At 39.2% G+C, this 22,500-nt stretch overlaps 1 protein-coding gene across 1 annotated transcript in view; it reads right to left on the bottom strand.

The window, feature by feature from the left end:
• The window catches only part of LOC115127460 (ankyrin-2-like), a 242,285-nt gene that overhangs the window by 160,648 nt on the left and 59,137 nt on the right, over positions 1 to 22,500 (bottom strand). Inside the window, 4 exon segments of the mRNA XM_065017053.1 lie at positions 10,170 to 10,193; positions 13,183 to 13,281; positions 15,101 to 15,187; positions 15,667 to 15,765. Of these exon segments, the coding sequence (XP_064873125.1) occupies positions 10,170 to 10,193; positions 13,183 to 13,281; positions 15,101 to 15,187; positions 15,667 to 15,765 (309 nt within the window).

Genomic DNA, 22,500 nt, shown 5'->3' with positions numbered 1-22,500 from the left:
CTACACCCTGAGGCCCCTGGTCAGTACATGATACAGTACAGACTACACCCTGAGGCCCCTGGTCAGTACATGATACAGTACAGACTACACCCTGAGGGCCCCTGGTCAATACATGATACAGTACAGACTACACCCTGAATGGCCCCTGGTCAGCACATGATACAGTACAGACTACACCCTGAGGTCCCTGGTCAGTACATGATACAGTACAGGCCCCTGGTCAGTACATGATACAGTACAGACTACACCCTGAGGCCCTGGTCAGTACATGATACAGTACAGACTACACCCTGAGGCCCCTGGTCAGTACATGATACAGTACATTACAGACTACACCCTGAGGGCCCTATATAGTACATTGCCATGATGCTCTGGTCTAAAGTAGTGCATTACATAGGGAATAGGGTGCCATGGGGCTCTGGACTAAAGTAGTGCCCTATACAGGGAATAGGTTGCCACAGGTCTCTGGTATAACAGTAGTGCATTAACCTAGGGAATACATTGCCATAGGGTTCTGGTCTAAAGTAGTGCATTACCCTAGGGAATACATTACCCATAGGGTTCTGGTCTATAAGTAGTGCACTAACCTAGGGAATAGGGTGCCATTTGGGCAGCGGAATGAAGACAATAATCATAAACAAATAATCTATCACAGTCTATAACACTACATTAACCCTATAACACTACATTACCCCTATAACACTACATTACCCCTATAACACTACATTAACCCTATAACACTACATTAACCCTATAACACTACATTACCCTATAACACTACATTACCCTATAACACTACATTAACCCTATAACACTACATTAACCCTATATAACACTACATTACCCTATAACACTACATTACCCTATAACACTACATTAACCCTATAACACTACATTAACCCTATAACACTACATTAACCCTATAACACTACATTACCCTATAACACTACATTACCCTATAACACTACATTACCCTATAACACTACATTAACCCTATAACACTACATTAACCCTATAACACTACATTAACCCTATAACACTACATTAACCCTATAACACTACATTACCCCTATAACACTACATTACCCTATAACACTACATTAACCCTATAACACTACATTAACCCTATAACACTACATTAACCCTATAACACTACATTAACCCTATAACACTACATTAACCCTATAACACTACATTAACCCTATAACACTACATTACCCTATAACACTACATTAACCCTATATAACACTACATTAACCCTATAACACTACATTAAGGCTATAACACTACATTAACCCTATAACACTACATTACCCCTATAACACTACATTAACCCTATAACACTACATTAACCCTATAACACTACATTAAGGGTATAACACTACATTAAGGCTATAACACTACATTAACCCTATAACACTACATTACCCTATAACACTACATTACCCTATAACACTACATTAACCCTATAACACTACATTAACCCTATAACACTACATTAACCCTATAACACTACATTACCCTATAACACTACATTACCCTATAACACTACATTAACCCTATAACACTACATTAACCCTATAACACTACATTAACCCTATAACACTACATTAAGGCTATAACACTACATTAACCCTATAACACTACATTAACCCTATAACACTACATTACCCTATAACACTACATTAACCCTATAACACTACATTAAGGGTATAACACTACATTAACCCTATAACACTACATTAACCCTATAACACTACATTAACCCTATAACACTACATTAACCCTATAACACTACATTAACCCTATAACACTACATTAAGGCTATAACACTACATTAAGGCTATAACACTACATTAACCCTATAACACTACATTAAGGCTATAACACTACATTAACCCTATAACACTACATTAAGGCTATAACACTACATTAACCCTATAACACTACATTAACCCTATAACACTACATTACCCTATAACACTACATTAAGTCTATAACACTACATTAAGGGTATAACACTACATTACCCTATAACACTACATTAACCCTATAACACTACATTACCCCTATAACACTACATTACCCCTATAACACTACATTACCCCTATAACACTACATTACCCTATAACACTACATTAAGTCTATAACACTACATTAAGGGTATAACACTACATTACCCTATAACACTACATTAACCCTATAACACTACATTAACCCTATAACACTACATTAACCCTATAACACTACATTAACCCTATAACACTACATTAACCCTATAACACTACATTAACCCTATAACACTACATTAACCCTATAACACTACATTAACCCTATAACACTACATTAACCCTATAACACTACATTAACCCTATAACACTACATTACCCTATAACACTACATTAACCCTATAACACTACATTAACCCTATAACACTACATTAACCCTATAACACTACATTAACCCTATAACACTACATTAACCCTATAACACTACATTACCCCTATAACACATTACATTAACCCTATATAACACTACATTAACCCTATAACACTACATTAACCCTATAACACTACATTACCCCTATAACACTACATTAACCCTATAACACTACATTAACCCTATAACACTACATTACCCTATAACACTACATTACCCTATAACACTACATTAACCCTATAACACTACATTACCCCTATAACACTACATTACCCTATAACACTACATTAACCCTATAACACTACATTAAGGCTATAACACTACATTACCCCTATAACACTACATTAACCCTATAACACTACATTAACCCTATAACACTACATTAACCCTATAACACTACATTAACCCTATAACACTACATTAACCCTATAACACTACATTAACCCTATAACACTACATTAAGGGTATAACACTACATTAACCCTATAACACTACATTACCCCTATAACACTACATTAAGGCTATAACACTACATTAACCCTATAACACTACATTAAGGGTATAACACTACATTAACCCTATAACACTACATTAACCCTATAACACTACATTAACCCTTTAACCCTATAACACTACATTAACCCTATAACACTACATTAACCCTTTAACCCTATAACACTACATTACCCCTATAACACTACATTAACCCTATAACACTACATTAACCCTTTAACCCTATAACACTACATTAACCATATAACACTACATTAACCCTATAACACTACATTAACCCTATAACACTACATTAACCCTATAACACTACATTAACCCTATAACACTACATTACCCCTATAACACTACATTAACCCTATAACACTACATTACCCCTATAACACTACATTAACCCTATAACACTACATTACCCTATAACACTACATTAACCCTATAACACTACATTAACCCTATAACACTACATTAACCCTATAACACTACATTAACCCTATAACACTACATTAACCCTATAACACTACATTACCCCTATAACACTACATTAACCCTATAACACTACATTAACCCTATAACACTACATTAACCCTATAACACTACATTAACCCTATAACACTACATTAACCCTATAACACTACATTAACCCTATAACACTACATTACCCTATAACACTACATTAACCCTATAACACTACATTAACCCTATAACACTACATTAACCCTATAACACTACATTAACCCTATAACACTACATTAACCCTATAACACTACATTACCCCTATAACACTACATTAACCCTATAACACTACATTAACCCTATAACACTACATTAACCCTATAACACTACATTACCCTATAACACTACATTAACCCTATAACACTACATTAACCCTATAACACTACATTACCCTATAACACTACATTAACCCTATAACACTACATTAACCCTATAACACTACATTAAGGCTATAACACTACATTAACCCTATAACACTACATTAACCCTATAACACTACATTAACCCTATAACACTACATTAACCCTATAACACTACATTAACCCTATAACACTACATTAACCCTATAACACTACATTAACCCTATAACACTACATTAACCCTATAACACTACATTAACCCTATAACACTACATTAACCCTATAACACTACATTAACCCTATAACACTACATTAACCCTATAACACTACATTACCCCTATAACACTACATTAACCCTATAACACTACATTAACCCTATAACACTACATTAACCCTATAACACTACATTAACCCTATAACACTACATTACCCCTATAACACTACATTAACCCTATAACACTACATTAACCCTATAACACTACATTACCCTATAACACTACATTAAGGCTACACTACATTAACACTACATTAACCCTATAACACTACATTACCCTATAACACTACATTAACCCTATAACACTACATTAACCCTATAACACTACATTACCCCTATAACACTACATTAACCCTATAACACTACATTAACCCTATAACACTACATTAACCCTATAACACTACATTAACCCTATAACACTACATTAACCCTATAACACTACATTAACCCTATAACACTACATTAACCCTATATAACACTACATTAAGCTATAACACTACATTAACCCTATAACACTACATTACCCCTATAACACTACATTAACCCTATAACACTACATTACCCCTATAACACTACATTAACCCTATAACACTACATTAAGGCTATAACACTACATTAACCCTATAACACTACATTAACCCTATAACACTACATTAACCCTATAACACTACATTAACCCTATAACACTACATTAACCCTATAACACTACATTAAGCTATAACACTACATTAACCCTATAACACTACATTAAGTCTATAACATTACATTAACCCTATAACACTACATTAACCCTATAACACTACATTAACCCTATATAACACTACATTAAGGCTATAACACTACATTAAGGCTATAACACTACATTAACCCTATAACACTACATTAACCCTATAACACTACATTAAGTCTATAACACTACATTAACCCTATAACACTACATTAAGGCTATAACACTACATTAACCCTATAACACTACATTAACCCTATAACACTACATTAACCCTATAACACTACATTAACCCTATAACACTACATTAAGCTATAACACTACATTAACCCTATAACACTACATTAACCCTATAACACTACATTAAGGCTATAACACTACATTACCCTATAACACTACATTAACCCTACAACACTACATTAACCCTATAACACTACATTAACCCTATAACACTACATTAACCCTATAACACTACATTAACCCTATAACACTACATTAACCCTATAACACTACATTACCCTATAACACTACATTAACCCTATAACACTACATTAAGTCTATAACACTACATTACCCCTATAACACTACATTAACCCTATAACACTACATTAACCCTATAACACTACATTAACCCTATAACACTACATTAACCCTATAACACTACATTAAGTCTATAACACTACATTAACCCTATAACACTACATTAACCCTATAACACTACATTAACCCTATAACACTACATTAACCCTATAACACTACATTAACCCTATAACACTACATTAACCTATAACACTACATTAACCCTATAACACTACATTAACCCTATAACACTACATTAACCCTATAACACTACATTAAGTCTATAACACTACATTAACCCTATAACACTACATTAACCCTATAACACTACATTAACCCTATAACACTACATTAACCCTATATAACACTACATTAAGTCTATAACACTACATTAACCCTATAACACTACATTAACCCTATAACACTACATTAAGTCTATAACACTACATTACCCTATAACACTACATTAACCCTATAACACTACATTAACCCTACAACACTACATTAAGCTATAACACTACATTAAGGCTATAACACTACATTAACCCTATAACACTACATTAACCCTATAACACTACATTAACCCTATAACACTACATTAACCCTATAACACTACATTAACCCTATAACACTACATTGACCCTATAACACTACATTAACCCTATAACACTACATTAAGTCTATAACACTACATTAACCCTATAACACTACATTAACCCTATATAACACTACATTAACCCTATAACACTACATTAACCCTATAACACTACATTAACCCTATAACACTACATTAACCCTATAACACTACATTAACCCTATAACACTACATTAACCCTATAACACTACATTAACCCTATAACACTACATTAACCCTATAACACTACATTAACCCTATAACACTACATTAACCCTATAACACTACATTAACCCTATAACACTACATTAACCCTATAACACTACATTAACCCTATAACACTATAACACTACATTAACCCTATAACACTACATTAACCCTATAACACTACATTAACCCTATAACACTACATTAACCCTATAACACTACATTAACCCTATAACACTACATTAAGCTATAACACTACATTAAGGCTATAACACTACATTAACCCTATAACACTACATTAACCCTATAACACTACATTAAGGCTATAACACTACATTAAGGCTATAACACTACATTAACCCTATAACACTACATTAAGGCTATAACACTACATTAACCCTATAACACTACATTAAGTATATAACACTACATTAAACCTATAACACTACATTAAGTCTATAACACTACATTAAGTATATAACACTACATTAACCCTATAACACTACATTAACCCTATAACACTACATTAAGGCTATAACACTACATTAACCCTATAACACTACATTAACCCTATAACACTACATTAACCCTATAACACTACATTAACCCTATATAACACTACATTAACCCTATAACACTACATTAACCCTATAACACTACATTAACCCTATAACACTACATTAAGTCTATAACACTACATTAACCCTATAACACTACATTAACCCTATATAACACTACATTAACCCTATAACACTACATTAACCCTATATAACACTACATTAACCCTATAACACTACATTAACCCTATAACACTACATTAACCCTATAACACTACATTAACCCTATAACACTACATTACCCCTATAACACTACATTAACCCTATAACACTACATTAACCCTATAACACTACATTAACCCTATAACACTACATTAACCCTATAACACTACATTACCCCTATAACACTACATTAACCCTATAACACTACATTAACCCTATAACACTACATTACCCTATAACACTACATTAACCCTATATAACACTACATTAACCCTATAACACTACATTAACCCTATAACACTACATTAACCCTATAACACTACATTAACCCTATAACACTACATTAACCCTATAACACTACATTAACCCTATAACACTACATTAACCCTATAACACTACATTAACCCTATAACACTACATTAACCCTATAACACTACATTACCCCTATAACACTACATTAACCCTATAACACTACATTAACCCTATAACACTACATTAACCCTATAACACTACATTAACCCTATAACACTACATTAACCCTATAACACTACATTAACCCTATAACACTACATTAACCCTATAACACTACATTAACCCTATAACACTACATTAACCCTATAACACTACATTAACCCTATAACACTACATTAACCCTATAACACTACATTACCCCTATAACACTACATTAACCCTATAACACTACATTACCCCTATAACACTACATTAACCCTATAACACTACATTAACCCTATAACACTACATTACCCCTATAACACTACATTAACCCTATAACACTACATTAACCCTATAACACTACATTAACCCTATAACACATTAACCCTATACTACATTAACCCTATAACACTACATTACCCCTATAACACTACATTAACCCTATAACACTACATTACCCCTATAACACTACATTACCCCTATAACACTACATTAACCCTATAACACTACATTACCCCTATAACACTACATTAACCCTATAACACTACATTACCCCTATAACACTACATTAACCCTATAACACTACATTACCCCTATAACACTACATTACCCCTATAACACTACATTAACCCTATAACACTACATTAACCCTATAACACTACATTACCCTATAACACTACATTAACCCTATAACACTACATTAACCCTATAACACTACATTAACCCTATAACACTACATTAACCCTATAACACTACATTACCCCTATAACACTACATTAACCCTATAACACTACATTAACCCTATAACACTACATTAACCCTATAACACTACATTACCCCTATAACATTACATTAACCCTATAACACTACATTACCCCTATAACACTACATTACCCCTATAACACTACATTACCCCTATAACACTACATTAACCCTATATAACACTACATTAAACCTACAACACTACATTAACCCTATAACACTACATTAACCCTATAACACTACATTAACCCTATAACACTACATTAACCCTATAACACTACATTACCCTATAACACTACATTACCCTATAACACTACATTAACCCTATAACACTACATTAACCCTATAACACTACATTAACCCTATAACACTACATTAACCCTATAACACTACATTAACCCTATAACACTACATTAACCCTATAACACTACATTAACCCTATAACACTACATTAACCCTACATATAAATAATAATAAATAATAACAATAAATGATAATGAAGAAGTAGAATAAAGAATAAAGAACAGTAAGCGACTAGCCACTACAGAGCTCTGTGACACAGACGGGACAGACATTTATATATGGAAATATAAAGCAGCGATATGACAGAGTTAGATATGATCCTCTTACCTTCCCATTCTGGGAGACATGGGGCGATTAAGAAACATAGTTAACCAACCACACTAATTTAATATATATAAATACTATCATTAGATTATAATATATCCAACCATACTACTATAATATATATAAATACTATCATCAGATTATAATATATCCAACCATACTACTATAATATATATAAATACTATCATCAGATTATAATATATCCAACCATACTACTATAATATATATAAATATTATCATATATTATAATATATCCAACCATACTACTATAATATATATAAATACTATCATATATTATAATATATCCAACCATATTAATATAATATATATAAATATTATCATATATTATAATATATCCAACCATATTACTATAATATATATAAATACTATCATTAGATTATAATATATCCAACCATATTAATATAATATATATAAATATTATCATATATTATAATATATCCAACCATACTACTATAATATATATAAATACTATCATATATTATAATATATCCAACCATATTAATATAATATATATAAATATTATCATATATTATAATATATCCAACCATATTACTATAATATATATAAATACTATCATATATTATAATATATCCAACCATATTAATATAATATATATAAATATTATCATATATTATAATATATCCAACCATATTACTATAATATATATAAATACTATCATCAGATTATAATATATCCAACCATATTAATATAATATATATAAATACTATCATTAGATTATAATATATCCAACCATATTAATATAATATACATAAATATTATCATCAGATTATAATAAAATGTTATTTTCTTGGAAACAAAGACTTCAACACCAAAGACACACACTCTTAGAGGTGTAAAACAAGGAATAAAGTTGAAACATTCAGACATGCTCAGGACCAGGAGGCTGTTACAACAAGTCTATTTACTGGTAGAGTCAAACACTCGTATCCAACAGGCAGGCAGGCAGGCAGGCAGGCAGGCAGGCAGGCAGGCAGGCAGACAGACAGACAGACAGACAGACAGACAGACAGACAGACAGACAGACAGACAGACAGACAGACAGACAGACAGACAGACAGACAGACAGACAGACAGACAGACAGACAGACAGACAGACAGACAGACAGACACCAGATGCTAGATGTAGAGTAGAGCATGTCAGAGTCCATCATGCAGTATTTAATACAGGTCTGATGTCAACACAGGAACTACAGAGCAGAGCTAGATGGAGGTGAAGAAGGAACAGGGGAGGAGAGGAGGTGATGGGTAGAATAAACATGTATACCTCTGTAGTTCTGTTAACCATCATCTGATAACGCCGTAAGAGGAGAGGAGAGGAGAGGAGAGGAGGAGGAGAGGGAGGAAGAGGAGAGGGAGGAGAGGAGAGGGAGGAGAGGAGGAGGAGGAGAGGAGAGGAGAGGAGAGGAAGGAGGAAAGGAGAGGGAGGGAGGAGAGGGAGGAGGAAAGGAGAGGAGAGGAGGAGAGAGAGAGAGAGAGAGAGAGAGAGGAGGAAAGGAGATGAGAGTAGAGGAGAGAGGAGAAGAGGAGAGAGAGGAGGAATGGAGAGTAGAGGAGGAAAGGAGAGGAGAGGAGAGGTGGAAAGGAGATGAGAAGGAGGAGGAGGAAATGAGAAGAGATGAGAGGAGAGGAGAGGGGAGGAGAGGAGAGGAGGTAGTTTGGTTGTTACACAGGGAACAGGGCATTATAAGACAAGATGACCTCACACCAAACCCCCCACACAGGATGCTGTCATGTTCTGCATGCAGGTCACATGACAAATAAGGCACCAGAATGACTTTTAAAGACACAGTATTGAAACAGAAAAACAGTGCAAGTCTGTCACCAACCCTACAGCACCACCGTCCCTCTTTTATCCTTCTCCCCTCTCTTCCCCCATCCTCCCTCCTCCCCTCTCTTCCCCCATCCTCCCTCCTCCTCTCTCTTCCTCCATCCTCCCCCATCCCCTCTCTTCTCCCATCCTCCCTCCTCCCCTCTCCTACCCCATCCTCCCTCCACCCTCTCTCTTCCCCATCCTCCCTCGTCCCCTCTCTTCCCCCATCCTCCCCTCTCGTCCCCCATCCTCCCTCCTCCCCTCTCTTCCCCATCCTCCCTCCTCCCTCTCGTCCCCATCCTCCCTCCTCCCCTCTCTTCCCCCATCCCCTCTCTTCCCCATCCTCCCTCCTCCCCTCTCTTCCCCCACCCCCTCTCTTCCCCATCCTCCCTCCTCCCCTCTCTTCCCCCATCCTCCCTCCTCCCTCTCATTCCCCATCCTCCCTCCTCCCCTCTCTTCCCCCATCCTCCCTCCGCCCCTCTCTTCCCCATCCTCCCTCCTCCCCCTCTTCCCCCATCCTCCCTCCTCCCCTCTCTTCCCCTATCCTCCCTCCCTCCATCCCCTCCCCCTACCTACCTCCCTCCCTCCCTCCATCCTCTCCCCCTACCTCCCTCCCTCCCCCTACCTCCCTCCCTCCCCTCCCTCCTCTCCTCCATCCTCCCTCCACCCCTCTCTTCCCCCATCCTCCCTCCTCCCCCTCTTCCTCCATCCTCCCTCCTCCTCTCCTCCATCCTCCCTCCACCCCTCCCTTCCCCCATCCTCCCTCCACCCCTCTCTTCCCCCATCCTCCCTCCTCCCCTCTCTTCCTCCATCCTCCCTCCTCTCCCCCATCCTCCCTCCTTCCTTCTCTTCCCCATCCTCCCTCCACCCCTCTCTTCCCCCATCCTCCCTCCTCCCCCTCTCTTCCTCCATCCTCCCTCCTCTCCTCCATCCTCCCTCCACCCCTCTCTTCCCCCATCCTCCCTCCTTCCTTCTCTTCCCCCATCCTCCCTCCTCCCCTCTCTTCCCCCATCCTCCCTCCACCCCCTCTCTTCCCCCATTCTCCCTACTCCCCCTTTCTTCCCCCATTCTCCCTCCTCCCCTCTCTTCCCCCATCCTCCCTCCTCCCCTCTCTTCCCCATCCTCCCTCCTCCCCCTCTCTTCCCCCATCCTCCCTCCTCCCCTCTCTTCCTCCATCCTCCCTCCTCTCCTCCATCCTCCCTCCACCCCTCTCTTCCCACATCCTCCCTCCTTCCTTCTCTTCCCCCATCCTCCCCCTCCTCCCTCTCTTCCTCCATCCTCCCTCCACCCCCTCTCTTCCCCCATCCTCCCTCCTCCCCTCTCTTCCCCATCCTCCCTCCTCCCCTCTCTTCCCCATCCTCCCTCCTCCCCTCTCTTACACCATCCTCCCTCCTCCCCTCTCTTCCCCCATCCTCCCTCCACCCCATCTCTTCCCCCATCCTCCCCTCTCTTCCCCCATCCTCGCTCCACCCCTCTCTTCCCCATCCTCCCTCCTCCCCTCTCTTCCCCATCCTCCCTCCTCCCCTCTCATTCCCCATCCCCCTCCTCCCCTCTCTTCCCCATCCTCCCTCCTCCCCTCTCTTCCCCATCCTCCCTCCTCCCCTCTCTTCCCCCATCCTCCCTCCTCCCCCTCTCTTCCCCCATTCTCCCTCCTCCCCTCTCTTCCCCCATCCTCCCTCCTCCCCTCTCTTCCCCCATCCTCCCTCCTCCATCCTCCCTCCACCCCTCTCTTCCCCATCCTCCCTCCTCCCCTCTCTTCCCCCATCCTCCCTCCACCCCTCTTTTCCCCCATCCTCCCTCCTCCCCTCTCTTCCCCCATCCTCCCTCCTCCCCTCTCTTCCCCCATCCTCCCTCCACCCCCTCTCTTCCCCCATCCTCCCTACTCCCCTCTCTTCCCCATCCTCCCTCCTCCCCTCTCTTCCCCATCCTCCCTCCTCCCCTCTCTTCCCCCATCCTCCCTCCTCCCCTCTCTTCCCCCATCCTCCCTCCACCCCCTCTCTTCCCCCATCCTCCCTCCACCCCTCTCTTCCCCCATCCTCCCCCTCCCTCCCTCCTCCCTCCACCCCTCTCTTCCCCCATCCTCCCTCCTCCCCTCTCTTCCCCCATCCTCCCTCCACCCCTCTTTTCCCCCATCCTCCCTCCTCCCCTCTCTTCCCCCATCCTCCCTCCTCCCTCTCTTCCCCCATCCTCCCTCCACCCCCTCTCTTCCCCATCCTCCCTACTCCCTCTCTTCCCCATCCTCCCTCCTCCCTCTCTTCCCCATCCTCCCTCCTCCCCTCTCTTCCCCATTCCTCCCTCCTCCCCTCTCTTCCCCCATCCTCCCTCCACCCCCTCTCTTCCCCATCCTCCCTCCTCCCCTCTCTTCCTCCATCCTCCCTCCTCCCCTCTCTTCCCCCTCCCTCCCTCTCCTCCCCCTACCTCCCTCCCTCCCACTCCCTTCCTCTCCTCTCCTCCATCCTCGGGGTACCTTGCTCTGAACATCAGCGTTGTGGTCATTCTGTAGCAGCAGGGCAGCTGCCTTGGTGTCATCCTTCCGGGCAGCGATGTGCAGGGCAGGCAGCCGCACCTGGATGGATACATTTGATTGGATGATTGAATAGATTATCAACAGACAGTCCAGACACACTTGAACAACTTGTTTATGGATGACACAATAAAGTCAATGACTCATTTTTCCATTGTGGACCCTTAAAGATAGGCCTTCTCAACCCTCCTCCTCTGTGACCCTGAGACAGTTCACCATGTTGTTGTAGACCTGATTCACCTAGTCAACTAGTCACCTAGTCACCTAGTCAACAAGTCACCTAGTCACCTAGTCAACTAGTCACCTAGTCACCTAGTCAACAAGTCACCTAGTCAACTAGTCAACAAGTCACCTAGTCACCTAGTCACATAGTCAACTAGTCAACAAGTCACCTAGTCACCTGGTCACCCAGTCAACTAGTCAACCAGTCACCTAGTCACCTAGTCAACTAGTCAACAAGTCACCTAGTCACCTAGTCATCTAGTCAACTAGTCACCTACCCACCTAGTCAACTAGTCACCTAGTCAACTAGTCAACTAGTCACCTAGTCACCTAGTCAACTAGTCACCTAGTCAACTAGTCAACTAGTCACCTAGTCACCTAGTCAACTAGTCAACCAGTCACCTAGTCACCTAGTCAACTAGTCACCTAGTCAACTAGTCACCTAGTCAACTAGTCACCTAGTCAACTAGTCAACTAGTCACCTAGTCACCTAGTCACCTAGTCACCTAGTCACCTAGTCAACTAGTCAACCAGTCACCTAGTCACCTAGTCAACTAGTCACCTAGTCAACTAGTCAACTAGTCACCTAGTCAACTAGTCACCTAGCCACCTAGTCAACTAGTCACCTAGCCACCTAGTCAACTAGTCACCTAGTCACCTAGTCAACTAGTTACCTAGTCACCTAGTCAACTAGTCACCTAGTCACCTAGTCAACTAGTCACCTAGTCACCTAGTCAACTAGTCACCTATTCAACTAGTCAACTAGTCACCTAGTCAACTAGTCACCTATTCAACTAGTCACCTAGTCAACTAGTCACCTAGTCAACTAGTCAACTAGTCACCTAGTCAACTAGTCACCTAGTCACCTAGTCAACTAGTCACCTAGTCAACTACTCAACTAGTCACCTAGTCATATAGTCAACTACTCAACTAGTCAACTAGTCACCTAGTCACCTATTCAACTAGTCAACTAGTCACCTAGTCAACTAGTCACCTAGTCATCTAGTCAACTAGTCACCTAGCCACCTAGTCAACCAGTCACCTAGTCACCTATTCAACTAGTCAACTAGTCACCTGGTCAACTAGTCAACTAGTCACCTAGTCAACCAGTCAACTAGTCACCTAGCCACCTAGTCAACTAGTCAAGTAGTCAACTGGCCCAGCGTAGTCTGGGTTTGGCTGGGGTAATATGTGGCGCTATCACAACCGGCCGTGGTTGGGCGTCCCATAGAGCGGAGCCCAACTGGCCCAGCGTCGTCTGGGTTTGGCCGGGGTAATATGTGGCGCTATCACAACCGGCTGTGGTTGGGCGTCCCATAGAGCGGAGCCCAATTGGCCCAGCGTAGTCTGGGTTTGGCCGGGGTAATATGTGGCGCTATCACAACCGGCCGTGGTTGGGCGTCCCATAGAGCGGAGCCCAACTGGCCCAGCGTCGTCTGGGTTTGGCCGTGGTAATATGTGGCGCTATCACAACCGGCCGTGGTTGGGCGTCCCATAGAGCGGAGCCCAACTGGCCGAGCATCGTCTGGGTTTGGCCGGGGTAGGCCGTCATTGTAAATAATAATTTGTTTTGAACTGACTGACCTGGTTAAATCAAAATAAAGGTTAAAGGTTAAAGGTTAAATAATAATATAATTACCTTGCCCTTGGTGTCATGTTCCAGGAGGAGAGAAACCACCTGGTTATGACACTGCTGCAAGGCTATGGCCAGGGGGGTGAACCCATCCTACAGGAGGAGGAGGAGAGGAGGAGAAGGGGAGAGGAGAGGAGAGGATAGGAGAGGAGAGGAGAGGAGAGGAGAGGAGAGGAGAAGAGAGGAGAAGAGAAGAGAGGAGAGGAGAGGAGAGGAGAGGAGAGGAGAGGAGAGGAGAAGAGAAGAGAGGAGAGGAGAGGAGAAGAGAGGAGAGGAGAGGAGAGGAGAGGAGAAGAGGAGAGGAGAGGAGAGGAGAGGAGAGGAGAGGAGAGGAGAGGAGAGGAGAGGAGAGGGGGAGGGAGAGTTAAACAGACAGAAACACAAAGATATCCAAATACATAAATCCAAATTCACAAATCTTGACACACACAAACCTATACACCCACACACACACCTACGCACACACCCACACACCTATACACCCACACCTATACACCCACACACACACTCACACACACACACACACACCTATACGCCCACACACCTATACACCCACACACACACACACAGACCTCAGTAGCGGCGCTCTGGTTGCCTCCATTCTCCAGCAGGTATCTGACCACCTCCAGGTGGTTCTCCTGGGCTGCCATGTAGAGAGGAGTGAAGCCATTCTGGAGAACACACACACACACACATACACACACACACACAAACACACATACACACACACACATGAACACACACACACACACACACACACACACACACACACACACACACACACACACACACACACACACACACACTCACACACACACACACACACGAACACACACACACATTCGTTTACTGAGTTTGTACGTTACATGATAGCAGGTCATTTAGCAGAAATTGATCCATAGATACACAGTCAGTGAAACACTTTAATGGAGACTGGTAGTATTATATAGACTGGAAGTAGACTGGTAGTATTATACAGACTGGTGGTATTATACAGACTGGTGGTATTATACAGACTGGTAGTATTATACAGACTGGTAGTATTATATAGACTGGTAGTATTATACAGACTGGTGGTATTATACAGACTGGTAGTATTATATAGACTGGTGGTATTATATAGACTGGTAGTATTATATAGACTGGTGGTATTATACAGACTGGTAGTATTATACAGACTGGTGGTATTATACAGACTGGTGGTATTATACAGACTGGTAGTATTATACAGACTGGTAGTATTATACAGACTGGTAGTATTATATAGACTGGTAGTATTATACAGACTGGTGGTATTATACAGACTGGTAGTATTATATAGACTGGTGGTATTATATAGACTGGTAGTATTATATAGACTGGTGGTATTATACAGACTGGTAGTATTATATAGACTGGTGGTATTATACAGACTGGTAGTATTATACAGACTGGTAGTATTATACAGACTGGTAGTATTATATAGACTGGTAGTATTATACAGACTGGTGGTATTATATAGACTGGTAGTATTATATAGACTGGTAGTATTATACAGACTGGTGGAATTATATAGACTGGTAGTATTATACAGACTGGTAGTATTATACAGACTGGTGGTATTATATAGACTGGTAGAATTATATAGACTGGTAGTATTATACAGACTGGTAGTATTATATAGACTGGTAGTATTATACAGACTGGTGGTATTATACCGACTGGTAGTATTATATAGACTGGTAGTATTATATAGACTGGTGGTATTATACAGTGGAGACTGGTAGTATTATACAGACTGGTAGTATTATACAGACTGGTGGTATTATACAGACTGGTGGTATTATACAGACTGGTAGTATTATACAGACTGGTAGTATTATATAGACTGGTAGTATTATACAGACTGGTAGTATTATACAGACTGGTAGTATTATACAGACTGGTGGTATTATACAGACTGGTAGTATTATATAGACTGGTGGTATTATATAGACTGGTAGTATTATATAGACTGGTGGTATTATACAGACTGGTAGTATTATATAGACTGGTGGTATTATACAGACTGGTAGTATTATACAGACTGGTAGTATTATACACACTGGTAGTATTATATAGACTGGTAGTATTATACAGACTGGTGGTATTATATAGACTGGTAGTATTATATAGACTGGTAGTATTATACAGACTGGTGGAATTATATAGACTGGTAGTATTATACAGACTGGTAGTATTATACAGACTGGTGGTATTATACAGACTGGTAGTATTATATAGACTGGTAGTATTATACAGACTGGTAGTATTATACAGACTGGTAGTATTATACAGACTGGTGGTATTATACCGACTGGTAGTATTATATAGACTGGTAGTATTATATAGACTGGTGGTATTATACAGTGGAGACTGGTAGTATTATACAGACTGGTAGTATTATACAGACTGGTGGTATTATACAGACTGGTAGTATTATACAGACTGGTGGTATTATACAGACTGGTAGTATTATACAGACTGGTGGTATTATACAGCCTGGTAGTATTATACAGACTGGTGGTATTATACAGACTGGTAGTATTATACAGACTGGTGGTATTATACAGACTGGTGGTATTATACAGACTGGTAGTATTATACAGACTGGTGGTATTATACAGACTGGTGGTATTATACAGACTGGTAGTATTATACAGACTGGTGGTATTATACAGACTGGTGGTATTATACAGACTGGTAGTATTATACAGTGGAGACTGGTGGTATTATACAGACTGGTAGTATTATACAGACTGGTGGTATTATATAGACTGGTGGTATTATACAGCAATTTCTCTACTACTAGAAGGAGGACTCCCCTGGAGACTGGTAGTATTATATAGACTGGTAGTATTATATAGACTGGTGGTATTATACAGTGGAGACTGGTAGTATTATACAGACTGGTAGTATTATACAGACTGGTGGTATTATACAGACTGGTAGTATTATACAGACTGGTAGTATTATACAGACTGGTGGTATTATACAGTGGAGACTGGTAGTATTATACAGACTGGTAGTATTATACAGACTGGTGGTATTATACAGACTGGTGGTATTATACAGACTGGTAGTATTATACAGACTGGTAGTATTATACAGACTGGTGGTATTATACAGACTGGTAGTATTATACAGACTGGTGGTATTATACAGACTGGTAGTATTATACAGACTGGTGGTATTATACAGACTGGTAGTATTATACAGACTGGTGGTATTATACAGACTGGTAGTATTATACAGACTGGTGGTATTATACAGACTGGTGGTATTATACAGACTGGTAGTATTATACAGACTGGTAGTATTATACAGACTGGTGGTATTATACAGACTGGTGGTATTATACAGACTGGTAGTATTATACAGACTGGTGGTATTATACAGACTGGTGGTATTATACAGACTGGTAGTATTATACAGTGGAGACTGGTGGTATTATACAGACTGGTGGTATTATATAGACTGGTGGTATTATACAGTGGAGACTGGTAGTATTATACAGACTGGTAGTATTATACAGACTGGTGGTATTATACAGTGGAGACTGGTAGTATTATACAGACTGGTAGTATTATACAGACTGGTGGTATTATACAGACTGGTAGTATTATACAGACTGGTGGTATTATACAGACTGGTGGTATTATACAGACTGGTAGTATTATACAGACTGGTAGTATTATACAGACTGGTGGTATTATACAGACTGGTAGTATTATACAGACTGGTAGTATTATATAGACTGGTAGTATTATACAGACTGGTAGTATTATACAGACTGGTAGTATTATACAGACTGGTAGTATTATATAGACTGGTAGTATTATACAGACTGGTGGTATTATATAGACTGGTAGTATTATATAGACTGGTAGTATTATACAGACTGGTGGAATTATATAGACTGGTAGTATTATACAGACTGGTAGTATTATACAGACTGGTGGTATTATATAGACTGGTAGTATTATATAGACTGGTAGTATTATACAGACTGGTAGTATTATATAGACTGGTAGTATTATACAGACTGGTAGTATTATATAGACTGGTAGTATTATACAGACTGGTGGTATTATACTGACTGGTAGTATTATACAGACTGGTAGTATTATACAGACTGGTAGTATTATACAGACTGGTAGTATTATACAGACTGGTGGTATTATACAGTGGAGACTGGTAGTATTATACAGACTGGTAGTATTATACAGACTGGTGGTATTATACAGACTGGTGGTATTATACAGACTGGTAGTATTATACAGACTGGTAGTATTATACAGACTGGTGGTATTATACAGACTGGTAGTATTATACAGACTGGTGGTATTATACAGACTGGTAGTATTATACAGACTGGTGGTATTATACAGACTGGTAGTATTATACAGACTGGTGGTATTATACAGACTGGTAGTATTATACAGACTGGTGGTATTATACAGACTGGTGGTATTATACAGACTGGTAGTATTATACAGACTGGTAGTATTATACAGACTGGTGGTATTATACAGACTGGTGGTATTATACAGACTGGTAGTATTATACAGACTGGTGGTATTATACAGACTGGTGGTATTATACAGACTGGTAGTATTATACAGTGGAGACTGGTGGTATTATACAGACTGGTAGTATTATACAGACTGGTGGTATTATATAGACTGGTGGTATTATACAGTGGAGACTGGTAGTATTATACAGACTGGTAGTATTATACAGACTGGTGGTATTACACAGTGGAGACTGGTAGTATTATACAGACTGGTAGTATTATACAGACTGGTGGTATTATACAGACTGGTGGTATTATACAGACTGGTAGTATTATACAGACTGGTAGTATTATACAGACTGGTGGTATTATACAGACTGGTAGTATTATACAGACTGGTAGTATTATACAGACTGGTAGTATTATACAGACTGGTGGTATTATACCGACTGGTAGTATTATACAGACTGGTAGTATTATATAGACTGGTAGTATTATACAGACTGGTATTATTATACAGACTGGTGGTATTATATAGACTGGTGTTATTATATAGACTGGTAGTATTATACAGACTGGTAGTATTATACAGACTGGTAGTATTATACAGACTGGTGGTATTATACAGACTGGTAGTATTATACAGACTGGTAGTATTATATAGACTGGTAGTATTATACAGACTGGTAGTATTATACATACTGGTGGTATTATACAGACTGGTGGTATTATACAGATTGGTAGTATTATACAGACTGGTATTATTATATAGACTGGTAGTATTATATAGACTGGTAGTATTATACAGACTGGTAGTAGTATATAGACTGGTAGTATTATATAGACTGGTAGTATTATACAGACTGGTAGTATTATACAGACTGGTAGTATTATACAGACTGGTAGTATTATACAGACTGGTGGTATTATACAGACTGGTAGTATTATACAGACTGGTAGTATTATATAGACTGGTAGTATTATACAGACTGGTAGTATTATACATACTGGTGGTATTATACAGACTGGTGGTATTATACAGATTGGTAGTATTATACAGACTGGTATTATTATATAGACTGGTAGGATTATATAGACTGGTAGTATTATACAGACTGGTAGTAGTATATAGACTGGTAGTATTATATAGACTGGTAGTATTATACAGACTGGTAGTATTATACATACTGGTGGTATTATACAGACTGGTGGTATTATACAGATTGGTAGTATTATACAGACTGGTAGTATTATATAGACTGGTAGTATTATACAGACTGGTAGTAGTATATAGACTGGTAGTATTATATAGACTGGTAGTATTATATAGACTGGTGGTATTATACAGACTGGTGGTATTATACAGACTGGTGGTATTATACAGACTGGTGGTATTATATAGACTGGTGGTATTATATAGACTGGTAGTATTATACAGACTGGTAGTATTATACAGTGGAGACTGGTAGTATTATACAGACTGGTAGTATTATACATACTGGTGGTATTATACAGACTGGTAGTATTATACAGACTGGTAGTAGTATATAGACTGGTAGTATTATATAGACTGGTAGTATTATACAGACTGGTAGTATTATATAGACTGGTAGTATTATACAGACTGGTAGTATTATACATACTGGTGGTATTATACAGACTGGTGGTATTATACAGATTGGTAGTATTATACAGACTGGTATTATTATATAGACTGGTAGTATTATATAGACTGGTAGTATTATACAGACTGGTAGTAGTATATAGACTGGTAGTATTATATAGACTGGTAGTATTATACAGACTGGTAGTATTATATAGACTGGTGGTATTATACAGACTGGTGGTATTATACAGACTGGTGGTATTATATAGACTGGTGGTATTATATAGACTGGTAGTATTATACAGACTGGTAGTATTATACAGTGGAGACTGGTAGTATTATACAGACTGGTAGTATTATACATACTGGTGGTATTATACAGACTGGTGGTATTATACAGACTGGTAGTATTATACAGTGGAGACTGGTAGTATTATACAGACTGGTAGTATTATACATACTGGTGGTATTATACAGACTGGTAGTATTATACAGACTGGTAGTATTATACAGACTGGTAGTATTATACAGACTGGTAGTATTATACAGACTGGTGGTATTATACAGACTGGTAGTATTATACAGACTGGTAGTATTATACAGACTGGTAGTATTATACAGACTGGTAGTATTATACATACTGGTGGTATTATACAGTGGAGACTGGTGGTATTATACAGACTGGTGGTATTATACAGACTGGTAGTATTATACAGACTGGAAGTATTATACAGACTGGTGGTATTATACAGACTGGTAGTATTATACAGACTGGTGGTATTATACAGACTGGTAGTATTATACAGACTGGTGGTATTATACAGTGGAGACTGGTGGTATTATACAGACTGGTGGTATTATACAGACTGGTGGTATTATACAGACTGGTAGTGTTATACAGACTGGTAGTATTATACAGACTGGTAGTATTATACAGACTGGTAGTATTATACAGACTGGTTGTATTATACAGTGGAGACTGGTGGTATTATACAGACTGGTGGTATTATACATTGGAGACTGGTGGTATTATACAGACTGGTGGTATTATACAGACTGGTGGTATTATACAGACTGGTAGTATTATACAGACTGGTAGTATTATACAGACTGGTGGTATTATACAGACTGGTGGTATTATACAGACTGGTGGTATTATACAGACTGGTGGTATTATACAGTGGAGACTGGTGGTATTATACAGACTGGTGATATTATACAGACTGGTGGTATTATACAGACTGGTGGTATTATACAGACTGGTAG

The sequence above is a fragment of the Oncorhynchus nerka genome, unplaced genomic scaffold, assembly GCF_034236695.1.
Source record: "Oncorhynchus nerka isolate Pitt River unplaced genomic scaffold, Oner_Uvic_2.0 unplaced_scaffold_423, whole genome shotgun sequence".
Lineage (NCBI taxonomy): Eukaryota > Metazoa > Chordata > Actinopteri > Salmoniformes > Salmonidae > Oncorhynchus > Oncorhynchus nerka.
The sequence above is the reverse complement of the archived record's forward strand: the minus strand, read 5'-3'. Positions and strand labels throughout refer to the sequence as shown.